Source organism: Furipterus horrens, unplaced genomic scaffold (genome assembly GCF_987537825.1).
Source record: "Furipterus horrens unplaced genomic scaffold, mFurHor1.1.pri manual_scaffold_1, whole genome shotgun sequence".
NCBI lineage: Eukaryota > Metazoa > Chordata > Mammalia > Chiroptera > Furipteridae > Furipterus > Furipterus horrens.
This window is the reverse complement of record NW_028327171.1, coordinates 42420839-42443551: the sequence shown is the minus strand read 5'-3', so window position 1 is coordinate 42443551 and position 22713 is coordinate 42420839. Positions and strand designations below refer to the sequence as shown.

At 33.5% G+C, this 22713-nt stretch overlaps 1 protein-coding gene across 5 annotated transcripts in view; it reads right to left on the bottom strand.

The window, feature by feature from the left end:
- Positions 1–5507: 5507 nt before the first annotated feature.
- The window catches only part of FXR1 (FMR1 autosomal homolog 1), a 55195-nt gene continuing 37989 nt past the window's right edge, over positions 5508–22713 (bottom strand). The window contains exons 11-18 of one of the 5 annotated variants that reach the window (XM_090274320.1): positions 19423–19509; positions 18077–18134; positions 17927–17989; positions 14005–14208; positions 11880–12080; positions 11093–11173; positions 7310–7401; positions 5508–6564 (exon numbers count right to left, since the gene is read on the bottom strand). In XM_090274320.1, the coding sequence (XP_090130446.1) occupies positions 6394–6564; positions 7310–7401; positions 11093–11173; positions 11880–12080; positions 14005–14208; positions 17927–17989; positions 18077–18134; positions 19423–19509 (957 nt within the window). In that variant the 3' untranslated portion in view covers positions 5508–6393. Of the gene's footprint in view, positions 6565–7309; positions 7402–11092; positions 11174–11879; positions 12081–14004; positions 14209–17926; positions 18135–19422; positions 19510–22713 lie in introns of all 5 variants that reach the window. The other 4 variants (XM_090274301.1, XM_090274330.1, XM_090274310.1 and 1 more) reach the window with 4 other exon arrangements.

Genomic DNA, 22713 nt, shown 5'->3' with positions numbered 1-22713 from the left:
GGGCCTTTTTATTTGTCAGATGGTGCTTACAGATGGAGACTTTTAAGGGGAGAAAAGCATGGTTGACTACCACATGAAGGGAATAGGAGCACGTTTCAGGTCAAATTCCTGCCAACAGCCAGGCAACTTTGAGTAAGCATCTATGTGCTTAGGGTTCTGCTTCCTCATTTGTTATGAGGAAAAATAATGGCCAACTTGAAAATTGTGAGGGCCCTTCCACATTTTATAGATAGGGAAACAAAAACCCAGAGCAAGTATTTCTGAGGTAATGCAGCTAGAGAAACTATAATTAAACCCCAGGTATCTTGTTATGTTCATTTGTGATTTGGTTCTCTATATACGTTTTAACAATGTTTTGAGGGAATTCCCACCCACAGTCTTAAAATAGATCTGGGATAAACGTTTTAATTTCCTTACCTAGCTCCTGCCCTTGTTCTTTCATTGGGCCTCTGTGTTGACATTAGATGAACCTCACACTTCACTTTATAAAAAGTGGTGATGAAGGTAGGCTATAATGAGTAGTCCTCAAATTTAAATCTTCCCACTCTTAGAATTTTAAGTCTCTTTGCCGTCAAGTGTTTTCCACACAATAAGAAAAACAGGCTAGTTATTTCAGAAGACTCAAACTATTCAACAAATAGTTGAGAATTTACATGAAAGTATATATATAGCCCATATCTATATATATACTGACTCTAGAAGCTTAGTTATATTGGGTTGGCCAAAGAGTCTATTACGTTTTTTTCTGTACAGTGGCTTTAGTAGTGCTTGTCTTTAACTTCATTTGAAACAATTTTGCTAGATTATATTGTGACAGTGTCATATTAGTGTGTTGTATTTAAAAAATTAATCAAAATTGGTGAATTTTTGTGCAGCCATTTTAATACTGAAGATGGGAGAGGACACGCAACACTTTCGGCATATTATGCTTTATTATTTCAAAAAAGATAAAAACCCAACTAAAATGTAAAAAAGATTCATGCAGTCCATAGAAAAGGTCCTGTGACTGTGTCGAAAGTGGTTTGTGAAGTTTCTTGGTACTATTGACATTTTAGCCAAATAATTCTTTCCTGTGGAGCTGTCTTATGCATTGGAAAATGTTTAAAATCACCCATGGCCTCTACCCACTAGAAACTAATAGCAGGAAATGCCAGACATCTCAAACTATCCAAACAAAAAAGTTACTGGTGAAAGTGAAAAATGACTATTTTATGGGGGCAAAAAGAAAGACTTTTTGACCAACCCAAAAATTATAGCTTCCTCTGCTATTCTTAATTTGTTCTGCTCTAAATTAGAATCAAGAAGGGTTAAAGGCAGCAAGAAACAAAACTACTGAGCACTGGAAAAAAATAGCTAACTAGCATCTTAACAAGGGTAAAACTCTAAACATGAACACGCTACACTAAAAAGCAATCCTTTGTTCAGCATACTGAAAATTTATACTTAAAATCTTGCATCAGAAATATTTTAAAAATTAAGGCAGAGTGCTTCATTTAGTCTTAAATGTCACCACTTCAGGCTAGAACACAGTTGTTTCAATGAGAATTTAAAATGAACCTATAAAAGTTGTTTTGCAATTCAGAGGTGTGCAGTGGGGTCACATTTTATTATAAATGACCTCTCCTCCAAAACACATTAAATCCCATGAAAATTTAGAAACTGGCTCAAACATTTCAAAGAAAAAGAGAAAAACACCTGTAAATTTGAAGTAAAAAACATTTAGAATGCTGGGTTTTGGTTATATAAAAAAAAAAATTGAGTTGAGGGTAACCATGAGTAACAGGAAACTTAAATGACCTACACTCTGCATTGTGTTGATGACACTGTTGTTTCAAGTGCTGTATATATGCTTAGAGCCAACTGTTGCCTTAGCAACAGGATCTATGAAGAATTTCTAGACCGTTACCCATTATTCTTGACCCAATGAAGACATAGTCCAGTGTTAAGGTATAATCTGGAACTTGTTAACACTTGCTGCTACCTTAGTGGTGTCAATTAATAGAATTTCAAATATAATATGTGAAATTTTTCTTGACCTGAAAACAAGCTGAAAAATGAGGCTCAAAGAGGTTGAGGTATAAGCTTCAGGCAACAATTAAGTACAAAATGATTTAACAAGAAAAACTAAGAAAAATTTCATAATGAGGTCTCTAAGCTAGAAAATCAGTAGTCACATTTGACAATAAAGTAAAAACGGTACATTCAGAAAACAGTCCTGTAATTCCCTCCCCCCCCCCAAAAGACATACATTCAATCCCTGAAACACAAGAGTGGGGCTTCCAAGACTGATAATGTCAGTGAAAAATCATTTCACTGCTTTGATATCCTCTAGGTTGCAAACAGCATAACTGGAAATATCTAGGATGGACACAAAACTTAATTCAGCATACTCTTTCTTGAAAGTACTTGGGAATATGGTTGAGTGTTACCCAGAGTCCCACATATGAATAGACTCTAATTACATTAATACTAGAAAGGCCCTCAGGAGATCAGCTAGTCCAGCCCTCTCCAGTTAGATGAAATCAGAAAAAGAAGATAGGAACTCCCATTCTGTACTTACAAATACATCTTTTCAAACTCTCAAATAGCCAAGCTGACCGATGGAATTCCTCTTAGAAAAAGCTGCATTATAGTTTATCCAATGACATTATCATGCACTGTATTTTAGTACTTGAAGTAGTAATACAGATGAATATATATTTCCTTATAAGACAATATGTACCTTGCTCATCCACTAATTTGGAGCTCTGATTCAACTCGTTTGGGTTTCTAGAGTAAATGATTATACCTAAAAATATATTAGGCTGAACCACTGGAAACTGCCTTTTTTGTGTGGGTCAAAATAGGCCAACTATTGGTGATCTCCTATGGTTTGACATAATTTATTTTCAACCAGCAGTTGAGTGCAGCTTCAAATTACCACCATGTGCCAAAAGTTTATACCAAATTTAAAAATTACCGATTTATTCCAACAGTTCCTGAATACCCAAATGCTGTCATAGCTTAATCATGGATTGTAAGTGACTACTATGCATTCAAGCATGCATCCTAATAAGGAACTAAAATCTTTTAAATAAAGGTCAGCAAACGCGTGTTATACCAGATAACTTTATAAAATGGTATAGGGGGTCCAAACCATAATAGCAAAGATAGGAGGACTGAATGGAACTTTACCACATCCTTTTTTTCTCCTTTTAGTAATTTTGCCAAACCCATAATCCCAGTTCAAATACAACTTTCCTTTACTCATTTCTAATAAACACCAATCACCTGACATATGACTTAATTCTGCATTATAGCCAGTTTTCCATTCATCTGTCCTTAGACTAAGCTCACTGTAGGCACAGCTTATGAAAATGGTATCTAGTTGGTTTCAACCTCAAAACACTGTAAATCTATTTGCAGAGGACACAAATGATACAATTTCCAACATGCCAACTTTGGAAGAGACCCTTCTTAGGTTAAACACTAGACTTGGAGTTACAAAAATGCCACTGACATAAATGCAATGGATCCCAGCCAAAAAAAAATGACTGTTTTGAATGGAGATCCAGAATACAATTTTAAAATACCACCTACTTTTGCCTCCTTCTGACTAGCTTATGTTTGCCTACATGTATCTGCTTTCTTTTTTAAAAATTGCATTTAAGCAACCTCCCTCAGCCTCATCCTTAGCAATACTTCAGGTAAGTTTTCAGTCACCAGTTTGACGTGCTACTTCTCAACTTCACATTCAAATACGTAACTTCTTAAAATCAAGATTTCTGTGTATCCATACTATAATTTTACCAACAGTGACTGACCTGACAACAGAGATCCACACCATTTTGCATCAAATTTTAGGCCCACTGAAGGCTTTAAAAAGGTGATGCCAAACCCAAGAATCCTAAGCTTTCCAAGATTTCAGGAAAAGATCATCCCCTATCCGGCTATAACCTCAGCTCCATTTCATGATTTAGTTCAGTTTTCATGACCAACACAGTATTTAAGCTACACAAGACAGTCAAATACTTTTTCCTCTTGGTATCTGTCTTTTTTAATGTGCACAGGCACATTCTTCTATTGCAACCAACATCTAAGTACTATACTAGGAAAAAAGGATGCACCCCTCTCAAAATAAGTTTGGAAGGCTATCTGAACTAATAATGGTCATCTTTGGGGAGTGGGCTTTCCACTTCTGAATCTGAACATGGGCTGTTTGGCCCCCCCAAAGCCTATGACAATTCTTCAATACACATTTTTAAAGGACAAAACATTGGGTTTAGTCTTTCATAAATAAAGAAATTTAATATTTATTTCCTAGAATATGATTATTAGTTCTAGTCTAAAGAACTGCTCGGGCTATACCCTCCTCCTTAGGTGATCTCATCTTGTGTCCTTTCCCACTGAAAAAATCTTTATGAAAGGATTTTAGTGGATCTGTTCTACAAGGAAATGGAAAATATTTTTTCCCTTAATGCCATATTCGCCAATTTAGGGATTAGTGAACAGTCTTCTCATAACTCATAGTTAACTCTAAACCTATTACTGAAGAGAACTAAAAATAAAAAAGGCCAACAATTTTACTTGTTTCTAACTTTTATGGATAAAAATATATTTTTGAGTAAATTTTTAAAAACCAGGATATGAAATTACTTCATACTGCTATTCAATGTGCAAGAACTGACTATTCACAATATACGATACTTGAAAATTCTATTAGGGTTTTTATAAAAAAAGCATTTTAACATCATAACTTCACAATAAATTTGAAGGCTAGGGTTATGTACCCTGACCTAGCGATTACTACATTTTTAACTATACTACCCTGAATTCTCTTTTAATCATTATCAGTTAACTAAAATCACTCAACATTTTTATGCACATAAAAAAAAACACTTGAAAATACCAAATGACAAAAAGGGCTCTTGCTCAGTGATCTATGTAATATTGTAGAGCTAAAACTCTCCCACAAATCCATAATTATTTTATATGACCTCACCATTAGCTGCATTATTGTATTGCACTTTTTACAACACACTTGGTGTGAAAGTCTTTATCTTCCTAAAATTAAGCCATCTGGCTAAAATATAAACAAAAAATACAATCATTAGTATGAGAACCTTCAAAATTATTTGAGAATACATTTCTGTATTTAAAAATTGTTCATACTTCTTTATAAAAATAATGTTTAATAAAGAATCAAAGGCAAAAGTAAAATTCTAGATTTTACCCCACTGCCTTCCAAAGTTCCCCTTGAGTGGAATTTTGTTACAAAGACTTCCTAATAGCAAGAGTATTATCAATGCCCTAAGCTACTCTATTCTAACAGACTAAAGTTTAAATGCTAAGATTTCAGAGGGTTCATTACAAAATAATTAAATGACCAACAGAATAGTTTGTTACGATTTATCAGCAAATATAAATGCTTTTAAAAAAGCAATCTGGGATACTATTCTAGGCCTATTAGTAGCTCCAACTACTTTGCAACAGTGGGTATAAAAAGTAGAAAGTTAAAAATCAGCAAATGGAAGATCAAAGTTTATTTACTACCTGCATACAAAAACATATTGCACATCAAACAACCAAAATCAAAAAAAGAAAAAAAGAAAAAAGAAAAAAAAGTAAGAAAAGGAAAAGATACTCTACTGAAGACTAACATGTAGTTTACACAGAATAAACCTTCTGGAAATTGATCTTTTCAGTAGTTCAGGTTATGTCTGAATGGACATGACTAATCCAGCTTAGTGTTTTAACTAAAGCTATGTTTGATTTTTAAATACTGTACACTTTAATAAATAAACCAAACAAAGCCTCAATATAGAACAGTCACTGCCAATATCACCCAGTGTCCCTGCAGATGAGAGTATTAACAAATGTATTCCAGTGGTCTGCAGATTTTCCTCTACATACAGCATTTTAAAAACACATTAAAACAGACCAGTTTCCACACTAAACTAATGAAGAAATTACAATTCAGTGCAAAATATTTTAGACTGCGTTTCCCTCTAGTTTTCCTCAGGTGAAGAAGTGGTTGCATATTATTAAAAATGTAACAAAAGCAGCTAATGCTTTCATAAAGAATAGTTACGTTAGGGATCCCACCCCACCCACCTCCCCCCATCTCTGCCATATTTTGAAAACAAAATAACATTTCCTATAGCCAGCAACTTTTTTTAATGTTACATATACTATTCTCAAGGCACATCTGATGATATATTTTATAACACAGTAGGTGTCAAAGTATGTTTAACATATGATTTCTTCAGGATCCCTCCCCTTTCTGAATTCCAAATGGAGGAACTGAAAGTGCGATGTAAAGACTGGCGATCCATACTCTATCTTTGGCAAGCTTGTACAAGCACTATTGTAAAATGTAATGTAAAAGAACTGTAAACTAGGAACTTCTTCAGTTTATGAAACACCATTCAGGACTGCTGCTTCTTGAGTGTTTTCTTCTTTTAAGGTATTAATCTTTTCTTCTCCTGGAGTACGCTGTAGCTTAGAAATTTCATCGCCAGAAGCACTAGTTGGGCCATTTATTGCCTTTTCTGAAGGACCATGCTCTTCAATCACATCTTTTGCCTGCCAAAGGGAGACAACTTTTTCAGCTTCTTTATAAATGAAATCTATAGCTAAGGAGGAAAACAGCTATGTAAACATAAACTAATAAATAATTTTAGTTTACATATCACAATGTGTCAATTAATTCAAATGTTCTTAAAGTTCAAAACAAATACCAATGTACTCCACCTCTCTGGGTCTTTCAACTCTTTGTTTCTAGTACCGAGCAGTGCCTAAGCCACATAAGAAAATGCACTTACTTACTGAAAACCTGTACCTAATTTTATTTTAACCAGCGGAAAGCTCACCATCTAAAAGATGTGAAGAGTTAATACTCTTAAATAAAGCAAATAATCACCTACTTTACTTACCTTTTTTTAAACTCACATTTACATAGCAAATCCTTTAAAGTATTTAAAAGAATTAAAGGTCTATATCTGTCACTGAGGAGAGGTACATACTATTGCTTCCCAAATTAAGCAATAGTCTCTATGCCCAATATCTTTGGGCAGACTGAACTTTACAAATGCTATTTAGAGTTCTAACAGAAAAGTATTTCAGACTCAAGCATGCATACTATCTATCGTCTGCTTCATGGGGCCAAGAACAAACTCAAGAGTGGTCTTTAAAATGGTATTCATCTATTTGGGGAAACAAGTGATCTTACAGAGTTAAGTAAAAATAAAGCTAAACCATACCAAAAAAACAAAACAGAACAAAACAAACAAACAAAACAAAAAAACCCTACAGGTTAAATTCTCCTTACCATTTCTTTCTTGTTTTTAGCCAAAGTTTCCCTTGGGAGGTTTCTTTGTCTGCTCTGAGACTCAGCTCTAGAAATATAATCTGCAACTGTGACTGTTGAAGATGAGAAAAAAATTACAGGTGTTGAAAAACTATTTCTAAAGTTTATTTATGGATAAAGAGTAATTTTACTTTTAAAATAAACTAATGGTGGGGTTACCCAATTTCAAAATTTTCTTAAGCTGGTAACACCCAACAAAAAACAAAGCTTGAAAAATGTGCCTGTGATTAAGTGATAATAGAAAATTTTAAGCTGGAGATGGAGGAATATAAAATCCTCTTTCAAAGGAATCCAGCCATTTGCTTCTGGATGAGTCTACGGCTGTGGCGTAAATTTGATCTAGAAATCCACACCAAGAGTAGGAAATGCAACACTCTAAGCCCATGCAATTATCAGTGGGGGAGGGAAATAGGGCAAATTTGGTGTAAATCATGGTGTGGTATACTTCAATTTAAAAATTTCATCAAAGATGTAAAAGGTTACTCTATTATTAGTTGTTCTGTTAATTTATTTTTTTTAAAATAACAAGAAATCCAAGTGTGGTATTTTATGGTTCCTTTAAAAAAATCCACACTAGAAACCATTCTGAGTGATCTCCAGTAAAATACTATAAGCAAACTAAAGATGACAGAAAACCAACCTAAAAACGTGGACACTGATCATCACTAAAGGGGCACCATGAATTTACTAACCACTCCCTCCCCAATTTGCCAGTCTTTCAATCTATTAAGGGAATGATTGAGAGGTGTGTGTATGTGTTTGCAAGTTAAGTGGACAGACAGTAGTGATAGAGGAAAAAGATTAACCTGAACTAACATCCTACTGCCAACCCAGTGCCACAACTGACCTCAAGAGTCTACAGGTACTCTGGGCTGGCCCCACTCTGTACCTCAATCCTTTCTCTCCGAGGACTTGCAACTTAGAATTCACTTATTTGAAGAAATATCAAAATAATCATCCTCTTTCTTTGAAAGAATTAACTATGAGAAACTGGTGAAGAAAAATCTCTGATTATGTGAAATATAGTATATTTTAAAAATTATGGGAGGTTAATTATGTAAAGAATGAAAATTCAAGTACATTCCAAATTAAAGTCACTAGGTATGGGAAGAACTGGTCTATCAGGTTTCAATTTATCTGAAAATAAATCATTTTGATATAAATGCTTATACTTATTAAGCCCTGCAAACTGTCTAGAACTATTAAATGTTTAAAATCTTCAGTAAACAACTTAATTCAGAATACATATCATTTATAAGAAATAGCATTTAAGATGTTTTTTATCTAAAACTACCTCTTTTCTTTCAAATTAAAGGAACTCAAGTGTGCTCATTTTGGAGCTTTTAAAGTCACTTAAATTCACTGTTAACGGATTATAAATCCATTTGATAATGGTTTCCAAAATTGGGGAGAGGGATACCATCAAATCCACTTCATTATTATGTCTACATACATGGTGGCAAAAACTGTTCTAAGAATGATTCTAGTTTTGGGAGCACCCTTAATAAATCTGTTCTCTTTTCATAATTCAGCCCTTAGTGAGTGATACCTGGAAGAACTCATCTACTTGGAAACCCTGACAATTCTAACCCTTTCATCCACTATGTACAGACATAGAATAATATACTTCGATATAGTTTATCAATTAAATTAAAGAGGCATTTAGCTGGGAAAGTATAAATTTACTAGTGCTCCTCACCTCCCTCAAGGGAAGGTAAAATCAAAACGACCTCCATTGATTCAAAAACAAAAACAAACAAAAAACCTGTTTATAGCCACTCTTTGTAAGTCACATAGTTATAGTATCTAGAAAACAAGACAGGCAATTTGTGCAACATAATTTGAACTTTAGAATTTCCTCTAAGCAGTCCAAGTTAATCAGTTGGACAAGTGTACTGTCACATTCTTAGTAAAGAATATTCACTCTTTAGTTTTCATTAAAGACAAGAAATTTTAAGCAAAATGAGAACCAATTAAATAACTGTATACTTAAGAGAATGTTGACATTTTTTAGGTGGAGGCTGCCTTCCTAGAATAGCATGCTGCCAGGGGCAATGAGAAAATGGTGTGCCTGTTCTAACCATCTTACTTGGGGTTTGGATTTTGGGGGAGGGGGGGTCAGGGGGAGATTGGGAAAGCCAAGGAGTTCTAAAAGTGAAAAGCAGTTTCTCCAAACAGAGTAAAATAGGAATAAATGCCATATGGAACACAAGTTATTAAAAACTCCAAATTACTCAAGTTTCAGTTAATACCATGCAGGAGTTTCTGTCTCTTTGGCTTTTTTTTTTTTTTTTTTAAGTATTTTATTTATTTCTAGAGAGAGGAAAGGGGAGAGAGAAACCTCAACGTGCAGGAGATAACTCAATCAGTTACCTCTTGCACAGCCCCAACTGAGGACCAGGCCTGCACCCAGGCATGTGCCCTGGGAATCAAATCAGCGACCTTTTGGTTCCCAAGCTGGCACCCAATCCACTGAGCCTCACCAGCCAGGGATCTCCCTCTTCTTTAACAAACTCACTGTTATTCCTTTTATGTCCACTGACTTAGTAATAAACCATCACCCATTTAGCTAATAAATTGCATTAAATCTGTCCTATGTAAAGTCCATACTGATAGCTTGAATTTTTTTATTTATAAAGTATCGTCAGATATTGTATTCACTGCTGTGCCAGCCTCAAAAAAACAAAATACAATTTCTTGATAGAAATATATTCTAGCACTCAAGAGAAAGGGAAAAGAAGGGGAAGGGATAGTAAATATTTTCTAAAAACTTTCTATACTTGACAATATTTAATTGCTTTTAAATTTACAACTATCTTTGAAACATGAAATTTTTTTCGAGAATAGGAACTATAATACCCTTAACTGGTTTTCCCAAACTTGTCTAGAACCACTAAACTTAAAATACTAAAGATACTGGAATTTACATTCTTTATTTGGGGAAAGCACATAAAAGAATTTGCTCTGGAAAGAATGCAAAAATTGATTACTTTTAAAGGGGTTTATTTCTGGTGCATACAATTTCTTCATTGTGAATATACATGTAATTCTCTGTACACAAGAAATGGAATTATGTTCAAAATAATATAGAGACAGCAAACAGGTTTCTTTAAAGTTACTAAAAACGTAACTACTTAAAAATTAACATTCTAAAGCTAAGTAAGTACTATTAATTTGAATAGTTAGTAGGTGTAGGGGAAGAGCATCACACTACAATAAACAGAAACATAACATGCATTCCTCTTATTAGGAAAAAGACACAAGTATTTCTCTCATTTATGCTTTTTAAAATAAAAACTGTGGGTTATTACTACAATTCCCACAAAAACGAGAAGCTGAATGCAGACAGAGTAGGCAGGCACCATGCAAAAGCTGCCCAGTTTTGCCAATCAACCTCAGTCACAATCTACAACATATAGTCCCTGGGATGGCAGGCCCCAACTCAAGTTTGAAGAATCTGCCAAGTGGACAAAACAGTAGTTTTCTCAACAGTATTTCCATGTAAAAAAAAATTGATATATAACATTAGTTCAATTAGACAGCTACTAAACATTTACGGTGTCAAGGAAGAATGCATTTTCTTAAGAGTAGTCTTATTAGTTGAGTAAACAACTTAAGCAATGCACATTTTGAATGTATATGCACACAATTGTACATGTAGTATAATATATTTAGAAAGCAGACACATGACATTTTTTTTTCATGCTTATGACCTGGTGTTGTCAACAGGTCCACTCAAGTTACCTGGCTGTCTATCTTCTGCCTGACCCCTGAAACGACGCCTGCGGCTACGATTGCGTCGCTGGGGTTTTTTTTCACTATCATCTGTAATTGCAAAATTTACCATGAACTAGTCTGATAAAAACCAAACAAAACAAAACAAAAAAATTTTATTTTGTTCCTTCAAAGATTTAAGGAAGGGGAAAGAGAACCTTTCAGGTAAATAGGGAAGACAAAACAACATAAATTACTGACAGGAAAAATACTTCTGCAGTTTTAAGCATTCCAAACAGATTTACAAAATGAAATTATCATCTGGAAATTAAGAGGGTTTTAACTCTTACAAACTCTAAATAAGACTTAATTTAATTTAAAACTGCCATCATTCAGGAACAAAGCTTTTCTCTCCAATACATTTCAATTTTTATCAAAGTTAATGACATTTTAGCCCTTTGGAAATTAATGCCTACTCAATATACATACTTTCACAAGTGTCATTTAAAATAATTTTTAAAGAGGTAAGCTGAAAGCCCAATTTTGATTTAAGAACAGTAAGAGTATTAAGTGCCTTGCAGTCTGTGTATTTGTATTATTTAATGGCATCAAAAGGCATTTTAATAAACCTCTCAGTTTCAAATAATCTGGCTATACAAATCTAAGAACTAGACATTTAGGATAGACACAAAGCTATCAACTTTGTTTAAAATAAGCACTAAAAAATCAAATTTTCAAATGGCATTTTTTTTTTTAAAAAGCATCATACATTAACAGTATTATACAATATATGTCTTTTCCCCAAGTTCTTACATACCTAGCCCATTTTCATTAACTGAAGCTGTATCAGATTCAGTCATTCCATCCATCAGAACAGCATCTTCGTCAGTCCTTCGTCTACGAGACCGCCTACGACGGTTAGTACTGTGATGAGATTCGCTGGCATCAGTGTCTGCAGTCTGATCTGATTCTGTATTATCAAGTAAGCTGTATGGATTGCTGTCTGGATCTTTGAGCACTATATGCATGTCAGAGGCAAGAAATATTCATTTAAGAGAGCTGCAGTTATTAGGAATGTTTTGATCTATACTGAGCTATATATATTAATTAATGATAAAGAAACTATGATTTCCCCCAATAAAAATATATTCTGTCTTCAAATGTTTTCTGCTTCACTATTTTACCTAGAAAATAACAAATATGAAAAACTTTAAATGGCAATGAAAAATTGAAGCAGAAGATGAGCAGGTACCTCAACTTCCCACCATTTCTCTTTGACTTGTTTTGAAAATGTTATAAAATAGTCTATTATTACATGCTATTTCTGACATTCACATTCGTAGCTAATCCTGCCCCGAGTTCAGAGAAATAAATATTAAGTTAATATAAATTAATTCTAAGAAAGAGATTTTGCACCCTTTACTAATAAAATAAGTTCAAGGTGACTGTTACTTCTTTCTGCTAATATTAATGAACTATTCCCAAATAATACTCAACACTTGCAATCCACAAATTACCTGAAATGGTACTACAAACGGAAGCAATCAAAACAAGTCTACACACCTACACACACACACACACCACACACACGCACGCTCGCCCCCCACCCCCACTAAAAAAGTTGAAATTCTAGCTGGCTAGAGCAAAATATAGAAATGAATGTTGACTAGTACTCCCATCTCCAGAAACAATGAGTGAAAGGTGGGGTAAGGTGGGGTGAGGGTGGGAAAGGAAAGGTTTTAAGATATAATTTGTAAGAAAAAAATACCCATCTTACCTATGTGCATTTATTGCCTCCACCAATCAAATTATAGAAGAAATTCACCTAATCACGACTTTTCCTTTCTAAGTTTCCTTTGGTAACAGCTAGCAAGCTAGCATCTTTGCAAAAGACACTAAGTTTATCCATTAATCATAAACACTAAGTACATTTATTTTGTAATTCAGCATACTAAAATTTTATAAACCTTGGTAATAGTGAATAATGTACTAAAATATAAAAACTACCTGAAAGCCTATAAACTTCAGGGATAAATTTCACTGGATCAAAGATTTCACTGGAACTAGAGAGTATGTTCTAAAAGTCCCTAAATTCTGTGATTTGTTCCAATTTTTTTTCTAATTTTTAAGCATGTCTGGTATATATTATATATACATATGTTCTATAACATTTAAGATACTATATAAACTTTCATAGGTCATAGTATAACACTAAGTGTGTTTTTCTTAGTCTTATAAATAATATGTTATGGTTATATCCCTGATATAATCTAGTTCATGTATCCATGACAATTCTTCCCCCAGCCCATTACGCTAAGCAAGAACATTCTGGCAACTCTACAACCCCATTTAAATTATAGCATTTAAGTTTTTCAAAAACAATGAGTAAATAGTGTTTGCACACCTCAAATCTCAGTCTTCTAAACACTTTTCATTTTCACAATTCAATTCCTCAAACAATTAAAAATATACATGTTGATTTCACACGTTTTCCCAGTTTCCAAAGTAGTACGCAGTGTAGCAAAGAATGTTTTTTGTTACTTTTCAATATTAAGTATAAAAATATTTAGATCTCTCTGAGCGTAAGAATTCTCTGGGCCTGACCAACAAATACATAACACTCCAAAAGTCTAGAAGGAAAAAAACACATTCTAATATTATAAGCAATGTCCCCCCACCCCAAATTAAAGGGATAAAAGCTAACCATAGAAACAGAACCAGCCAACTAAAGTTTCTCTGACCCTAATATTCTAGGCTAAACCTTCACTGTGGAAACACTCTACAGGGCTCTTCCTCATATTGCTGTATGTTCTACTATTATCCTCAGACAGTGAGCAGCAAGAGAAACTTCCAAAAATCGGTGGCCTTGGGAAATGAACTAACTTGTACAAAGTAACACTGTTTCCAAAGAAAGGATGCTGACATAGTATATAAAAGACTACCAGAACTGATGGAGGACTTGCCACCACGTGGTCCACCACGACCTCGACCCCCTGAAACACTTCTGCCTCTTCCTCCTGGGCGTCTCCTACTGTCACGCTGATGCCGGCTCTCTCGATCATCTTCTCCTGCCAATGACCAATCACTCAGCTCATCTTTACGCTCAGATTCTGTTTCAGAGGGGTTAGACAGCTCAGAGTTTGTACCTTGGGAAAGAAGAGAGGATCAGCCAATTTTTATAGGAATTGTTTAAAAAGTGAACAATCTCAAAATTATTTCCTGCAAATCATTATTTAAATAACCCTACTAATTGGCTGCTACAAAAAATAAAATAAAAACACTGATCTTGAAATTTAACTAAAAAAAGAGACATTAACATAACATATGCTAATAATGTAATATCTACTAATCAGATACTTAAAACCTGAATTATCTGTATGAGTAAAAACACAGCCAGAAGTATAGAATATTACAGAAAACATACAAAATGCTACATTTACAATAAAAAAAGGTACTTAGTAAGAAAATACTGAAAAAATATTTTAGCCCATTTTTAGATCTAATATCATTTTAGCATAACTATGACCCCTATTCAGTATTTAAAAGCAAATTTAATCATACTTAGAAAAGTAAATAATTATATAGTGTATTCATCATTATTTCACTGATTCTAGGAGGCACATTTTAACATCTCCAAAATCATGATGTTTCTGATAATTGATGATCTCTTATAAACAGGAAGTGTATTTTTAGTGGCTGTACATAACTGTTTGATGAGCAAGTGTCTTAAATTACAGTATTTGAAATTACTGAACAAAATTTTAAAGTTATTCTGAGAAAAGACCACTTCAAACTGACAAGAGAATTAAAGCCATTTTTGAGACAAAAATTCAGCCTGACTTTAAAAGTTTACAGACCAGCCCCAGCTGATGTGGCTCAGTGGACTGAGCACCAGCCTGCAAACCAAAGGGTTGCTGGTTCGATTACCAGTCAGGGCACATGCCTGGGTTGCAGGCCAGGTCCCCAGTTGGGGAGTGCATAAGAGGTGACCACACATTGATGTTTCTCTTCCTCTCTTCTCCCTCCTTTCCCCTCTTTCTAAAAATAAATTTTTAAAAAATGAAAGTTTACAAACCATTTCAAACGACCTATTTTAATATTGACCCTTTAAAAATTTAAACACTGTAAATATTCTACAGAAACCTATAAAATCATCTTCATATCAAATTTATGCGACCCAATCACTATCATACTAATTTCCACTTCTATTCTTTGATAGTTCTGGGATGCCACTTCCACATTTTCCTTTTCTCATATATCCAAACATCTCTCTTTCAAAACCCAGTTTAATTTCTAGGTTCAGACACATTTAAATAAAAAAAGACCTCTCCCCAACCTTAGAAGTAATGTACGCCTATCATCCAGTGTTGCCACATACTGTTCCCATTTTTATCCTTTTGGATCTATTTCTCACTTGGTTTATGATAAATTTAAAGGATGGAGAACTCTGTCTCATACCTCTAAATGCCCCAGAAATGTACCAATGAACATAACCGTTTTCTCTTGAGTAAAATTGGTGCATGATTTTGAAGTTCCTTTGCTAAAGTCCTAAATAAGAGTGATTCCATGATAAACTCTAAGTTTCCTACACTTAAAAGCCACTGTCATTTGATGATAAAAGCAAAACACAAGAGCTCTTTGGATGAGAAAGTTAGAAGTACTAAGGTGCAGGAAATAAAATGTGAAGTTTGACAGATGAAGAAGGAGCCTACCAACTTCCTTTCTCCTTTAAAATAACTCAATGAATCATTTTTTCTCCACAAGCCATTAAATATGGATGTAAATTGTCAATTATATAAAAATGGATTAAATAATTAGTCAGAAGTATATTTTAGGAAGAACAGAGCAAGTTCCTATTATACATATTTAATACTTTATTGGGATAAGAGTCTCACAAAAAAGCATGAATCTCCCAAACACTTATTTTTCCAATACGAAAAAGAACTTTAACAACTGATATTGCTGGAATAAGGGCAATTTATCATTTCATGAGTACTGTAGTGAAGAAAAATCTTTGAGATGTATAAGAACTTCGGAATTTATTTACAAATGTTTTTTTAAAAGCTTTGAAAACAATTCAAAGAACTGATTCAATTTCAGTATCTCCAACAAATAAAAAGATGTTTTTAACAGGATTTTAAATCAGATTTCCCCCTAAAACTTCTAAAATCATCTACGAGAATGGTTCAGATCCTTTTCAATGATCACAACTTAATAGCTAAAGCATTTTATCAAATTCACATGCCATCCATTCACATTCTAAGACATATTTTGTGTGCCACTAAAAAAGTGTTGTCAATTAAGGTTATAAGACATCATCCATTATAAGACACATACCAACTTCAGAGATATTATATTGAGAAAATGCTTCTTACACAGCTTGTATGTATTACCTCCTTAAAACTCCTTCTGATACAAGTGGACAAAAACATCTAGAATCAAATTCAAATGATTTTATTTCTCTTAAGTCCACTTAAATTCCTTGGCTATTTCAAGAAATGCAATGTTACTAGTCTGGAAAAATTTATAGAGGTAAGAGTGCCATCTACTGAACAATTTGAATAGCTTTCCTCAGTCCAGATGATATTCCTCTACCACTCTCATATAAATTTAGTAGCTTCTCAACAAAAGCATTTTGCCAAAAAATGATCTCTTATCAATAATCTGACTTGACTTCCCACAGAGGCTTATAAAATTCTTCAACGAATTAAACCTCATCATCTAAAAAGCCAAATCTGATTATTTGTATTAGTAATTTGTACCTCTAAAATCATTCAGTATATAACTAACTTTTATTTAATTACTAGTTTTATTTTGTATTAAATGTATTTTCAGGAATATAATAGTAGTTCACAACTCTCAGTCCTTCACATGCTAAACAATTTTACTTTACTGGAATTTGCTTTTCAGGATTTAATACATGGTTAACTTTAAAAGTAACTTTAAAAACATCGAGAAATCAGGATATAAAAGGGAAGGAAAAATTAACCTTCAAACTCTACAACAAATAAAAAACAGTACAAATACAAATTTAGCATAACTGGCAACATTAAATGATACTTCAATTAAACATGACATAGAATTTGGATATCAAGTATTTTTTTTCCCCAAAAGCAGTTAAAATGAGCAGATGTAGTGGAGAAAAGGGAAAAGAGAATGAGGGAGGAAAAAAACGAGGTCACTGCTAAGCTCCAAGTCCAAATGTAGAAAAATGGAAAACTCCAAAGCTGAAGAAGAATAAGTGAGAATTTAGGATTAGACAATTACTGACCATCCCCATCCACTGACCCCTTGCTATATGGGTTAGACCCCATCTTCAGATTAAACTAAGCATATTTTAGAAAAATGTTAAAAATGATTTTTAAAGCCCTCACTTTAGTGAAATGCTATGTTTCACAAAATAATTCCAGGGATATTAATATTCAGAACTGCTAAATGAGCCAATAAAGTATATTTTAAAAGTTAGTACATATTTGCTATATGTAATCTCGGCTCAGTGGTTAGTATATTTTTCCCTTTTCCCAGAAGGTAAGCAAAAGATGATAGCAGTATCACCACCATTACTAGGTTTTTATTGGAAAATGTACATACCTGTACCAGGGAAATAGTTGGAAAACAAGTTTTATGATCATGAACCACCAACTTAACAAAAACGTTTCATTACACAGTTGTTTGAACATTACATACCTCTTACTGTCATTAATGTAAAGTATGCCATCACTACAACTAAGACATGTATCTCAGAACTATCCACTACCCTCAAAGTCAATATAAAGTGAGGCACTCACTAAATAATATTAAGCAAAATGTATTGGAGCACCTAAACTAGAACTAGTACCAAAAAAAAAAAAAAATTGTTTTTACCATAACCGGAGGTGTAATTAGGGCCCCGACGACCTCTGCCTCTTCCACTATAAGACCTAGAACCTTGTACAGAAGAGATGGTACTTTCATCAGTGGCATATCCTTTCTCTTTTTCAGGCCCTCTGGTGGAAGAAGGTCTGAAACCCATACCAATCTGTCGTAGCTGTTCATCAATCTGTAGGCGTTCCATTCTTAGTTGTTCTACTTCCTATAATCAAAACAATAAAGGTTAAATCTTATTTGTAACTTCGTGTCTTCGTAAAGCTAGAACTATATACTCCCTACCAATAAAGAAGTTGTGATCTTGGGTATTTGGTCAAATACAACTGTGCTCCTAGTAAACACAACCTGCAAGTCACTTGCTGATTCAATTCACCAATAATTTACTGATGCCTTAGCATGTGTGTGCCAACCATGCTAAATGCTACAGATATACAATGTAAAAAAATAAAATAAAAAGACATCTTCAAGGAGATGCTCAACAGACAAGCATTAAAATAACCCATTTATTAAATAGCTAATAATTACACAATATTACCAAATTTAGCTTTGAAGGAGTTAACTCTACTAAATGAGGTTCAGTTAACTTTTATGAGAGGTACCATTAATAACCTACTTTCCTATCAAAATAATGACACTTGAGTTGTGATCTAGATAAACTAGTGGACTTGGCCATTCAGTAATTGAGGTCATCACAGGAAGTTAAGGTGTCTAAACAAAGCTCTTGGCTTTATAAAAGTTAGCAGAGCACTTTAGTAGAGTACTGGAAGATAAAATATGGGCCTGGAATGCCAGACTGATTTGATACTTATAAAATGTTAAGTTTTAAACGAAAGGAATGAGATTATCAGGGGTGCTTTCAAAATATTGATATAGCAGCAATGATAAGTGACTAAAAGAAAAACATACTACATAGCAGTTGAGGAAGTCACTATACTCTAACCAAGAAAAACACAGCAGGAATAAAAGAGGAACAGTGGAAAATGACAAATCCAACTTTTAATAATTTACAGAGCATTTCTTTTCTAAAACTCTTGCTCTTTATTTATCAAGTCCAACAGACTACATTAGAAACAATGGTTAAAAATTATAAAAAATGCGGTCTACTATCTGATTTTGATACCAATTACAAAGAAAGCCTATCTTCACACTCTTGGTCTGTGCTTTGTTTGCATGTAAAACATCAAGGTAAAAACAAAATAGTTTCAGTACAGAACAGGTAAGCACGTAAGTGACAACAGACAAAATTATAGGAACTAAGGAGTAACCTTTTCTTAAACAGTAAGGAAAGAAACGTAAGGGAAAGAGAAACAACATGCATGAGGCAAATCCCTTTATTATGGCAAAGGACCATTTCTAAATTCTCATAGAAAAACAAGGCATATCTAAACCTAAATTAAAAATATGTAAAGTTTTGAAATTTCCTACAAATACCAAATTAATTTAAAGTTTAATGTAGGGAGCAACAATGATATAAACGTGAACAGCATACAAACCTTTAGGTAAGCAATATGATACTCTAAAAGGACTTGCACATTTCCGATACTTTCTTTAGTGCCAACAAATACAAATGGAACCATCCCCTGTAAGAAAACATAAAGTCCTTGAGCAGTTAATATTTTAACGAAGTTCTTGCCTAAATTTGACATACCAATATATAATTTAAAAAGTTTTTCTGAGACATACAGCAATTTACATCTATTTTACTTCAATTTCAAAATACACTACTAAAAAATATAATTTGAAATACTGATATTTTCAAAAACTTGTCATATCTGCACAACTTAGTATTTAAGAAATTATTTTTAAATACCAGTTTACATCAGGCTTTTAAATTTCTAATTCAATCTAATTTTCTAAGTATATAAAACCAACTAGTGAACAATTTTTTCTTCGAACTGGCATGAATTTACAGACTACATATATCGATCGCTTCAGCAATGATAGGTTATCCCTTTAATGTGCTCAGATAACAAAACCTTCAATTTCTGTGTTTTGGAGGGAATGCTTTTCAACCATTAACATAAGTATCACGTACAGAGTATACATATTCACACAAAACAAAGACTTAGTCACAGGTATTAAAGCAAGTTAAGGATTAACCAAGACCCAGTTTACTTTGCTTTCAAAAGAGGTTAAAAAAAAAAAAAAGTTGGAAGAAAAGATAATTAGAGGTTAACTAATTGTTTTTCTTTCTAAAAAAATAAAATAATTTCCAGCTTACTGCTAAGAAGAACGAGTAAAGCCTAAATAAATAAATGGACCTAAATGGTTTCAGTGTCTGTCTTCATTTTCTTGATTTTACCGAATAGTTCCTAACAGTTATGAAATTAAGTGTAGCTTAAGAACTTCTGATTCTGTATAAGAAACTACTCTATGACTTATTTTTAAGATATGGGAAACTGCAAAGTAGAAAGAAACACACCAGGGCAGGTGTTAAGGACGAAGTACAGAGCACAGCTATCATGGAACTTACAGAAAGCTGTAGTGACTGACCTTCAAGAAGTAATTAAAAAATATGAAAACAGGAAACAAGGGAATATAACTGAAGCTTACAAGTGAGGAAATCTTGATCCTGTCCTCAGGAATTCACAGGCAGATAAGAGAGGATGCAAAGTAAATAAATCCAGGCGGGTGAGAAAAAGATTTAAGTAAGCATAAATCGTATTTCTGGGACTATATTAATTTAAATCTCTATCTTTTTAAAAGTCCCAATTTTATAGTTGAGAAAGTAATTTGCCCAAAGTCATAAAATTTGCCAGCCAATTTCATGTCCAGTTACCTAATTCAAAATAACATTCACTTGTTAATTTCCAGATTTTATGTTAAGGAATAAAGATACATGAAATCCCTGCTCTAAAGGCCATCACAATCTCAGAAAAGATATTAAACATTCTTGTAATAATCCCACTGTATAGCCATTAGTGGCATGATAGAAGAGCAAATTGTGCCACTCCCCAGATTTGGAAACTTAGGGGAAAGCATAAGAATATTACTGTTACTTAACGTGGATGTTAAAACAAATAGGATTTTACCAAGTACATAAAGAAGAGAAAGTCATTCCAGACAGATGATCTGCAGGGAATAAGAGAAATACAGTGCCTTGACCCTGAACTGGAAATGTTACCACCAATGTTTACTGCCAAAGAAAAGGAGAAGTAAAAAGATACATAATTTAATGGCTATTATAAAGCCATAATATGAAAAAATTTCAAGAATAAACAATTATTACTGAATATATTAATTCACCTGTAACAGTTATTTCAGTAAAATTATTCATTTTTTAAACTTGCTAAAAACTAATTATCCATATTTAATATATAGATAGCATTGAGGCAATCAACCAGCACTCAGTAAAAATAAAGCTGGATACACTCCTGATACACTACACCAAAAAAGTTCCAATTAGCACTACAATTCAGCATTTAAATGTGCTAAAAATTTAAGAAATTATTTTTTAAGTATCAGTTTGTATCAGGTTTTCTAACCTGAAAAATTTACACACCAAACAAAATAAAAACCCTAGACAATAAAATATAAATGAATTTCTGAATGATCTACGAGTGAGACCCTGCCAAGCATGACACAAAATTTGCAAGCCATGCCATACATAAACTATAAGTTTAAAGAAATTCGGTAAAGTAAAAAATTATATATACACAGAAAAAAAAAATCAAAAGAAACATATGAAGACTAACTTCCTTACAATATGAAAAGCTCTTATAACTCAGTAGAATAAAAAAAGACAAAAATATGCAAAGAATAAACAAGCTCCTCACATAAAAATGTCTTTTAAGTATATGGAAAGATAACATGTACACCTTATGGAATGGCACAAATTAAATTTGATAGAACTCAGTATCAACCGATATGGGGAAAACAGACATTTTTCCTATACTAGTGGAGGAAACGTGTGGGAAAATTAAACAAGAACTCAATATTTAAATACCAAATACTCTTTGATCTAACAAATCCACTTCCAGGAATTTATTCACCAGTCACAGGGATGTTTGCTGCAACAATGTTTATAATAGCAAAACAGACATGAAAATGCAACTGACAAGTCAAAAATCTAAAGGAATGATGGGAAAAGGAGAGACATGGGAAGGATGTAAGATAATTTATTTTTCACACTATAGGAGGGGGGACCCCAAAAACCGGAATTTATTAAGAACTGTGTATTCTTACATGTTTAAATTTCAGCCACATTCAAAGTACTCTCCTTCAGATAAGAGTACACCTATCCAGACATTTTTTCCACTGCTCAGAACAGTATTTGATTTGTTGATTTTGATGCCTTTTAGTGCTTCTGCCATTTTTTGTTTCACCTCTTCCACAGCAGGAAAACGTTTCACTTTGAGGACTTTTTTCATCGAGGAAACAAAAAGAAGTAATTCAGGGCGAGATCCAGTGAATAGGCAGGGTGGGACACAGGGGACAAAAACTGCTGAAGACTCAGCATGGTGTGGGCAGGTGCACTTGTAAATCATCCATCATGTGGAACGGGCAAATGCACTGAATAAGTCTTAAAAAAAAAAAATCACTGAAGCTGAATGTAGCCTCTCACACCACCAGTTGGTACACTGATACAGATGGATTCCTAGAACACTCACCACTCACACAGTGGAAGAAGTCTGCACCACAAAGGACCTTCACTCCTTAAGATAATTCCGGTTTTGGGGGGACCCCCCCACCTTGTACTCCCTCTGTGCTATTCTAAACACATTCCTTTTAAAACTAAAAACTCTAATCTTAAAAAAAGTTTAAGTAAGTTAAAGTATAAAGTG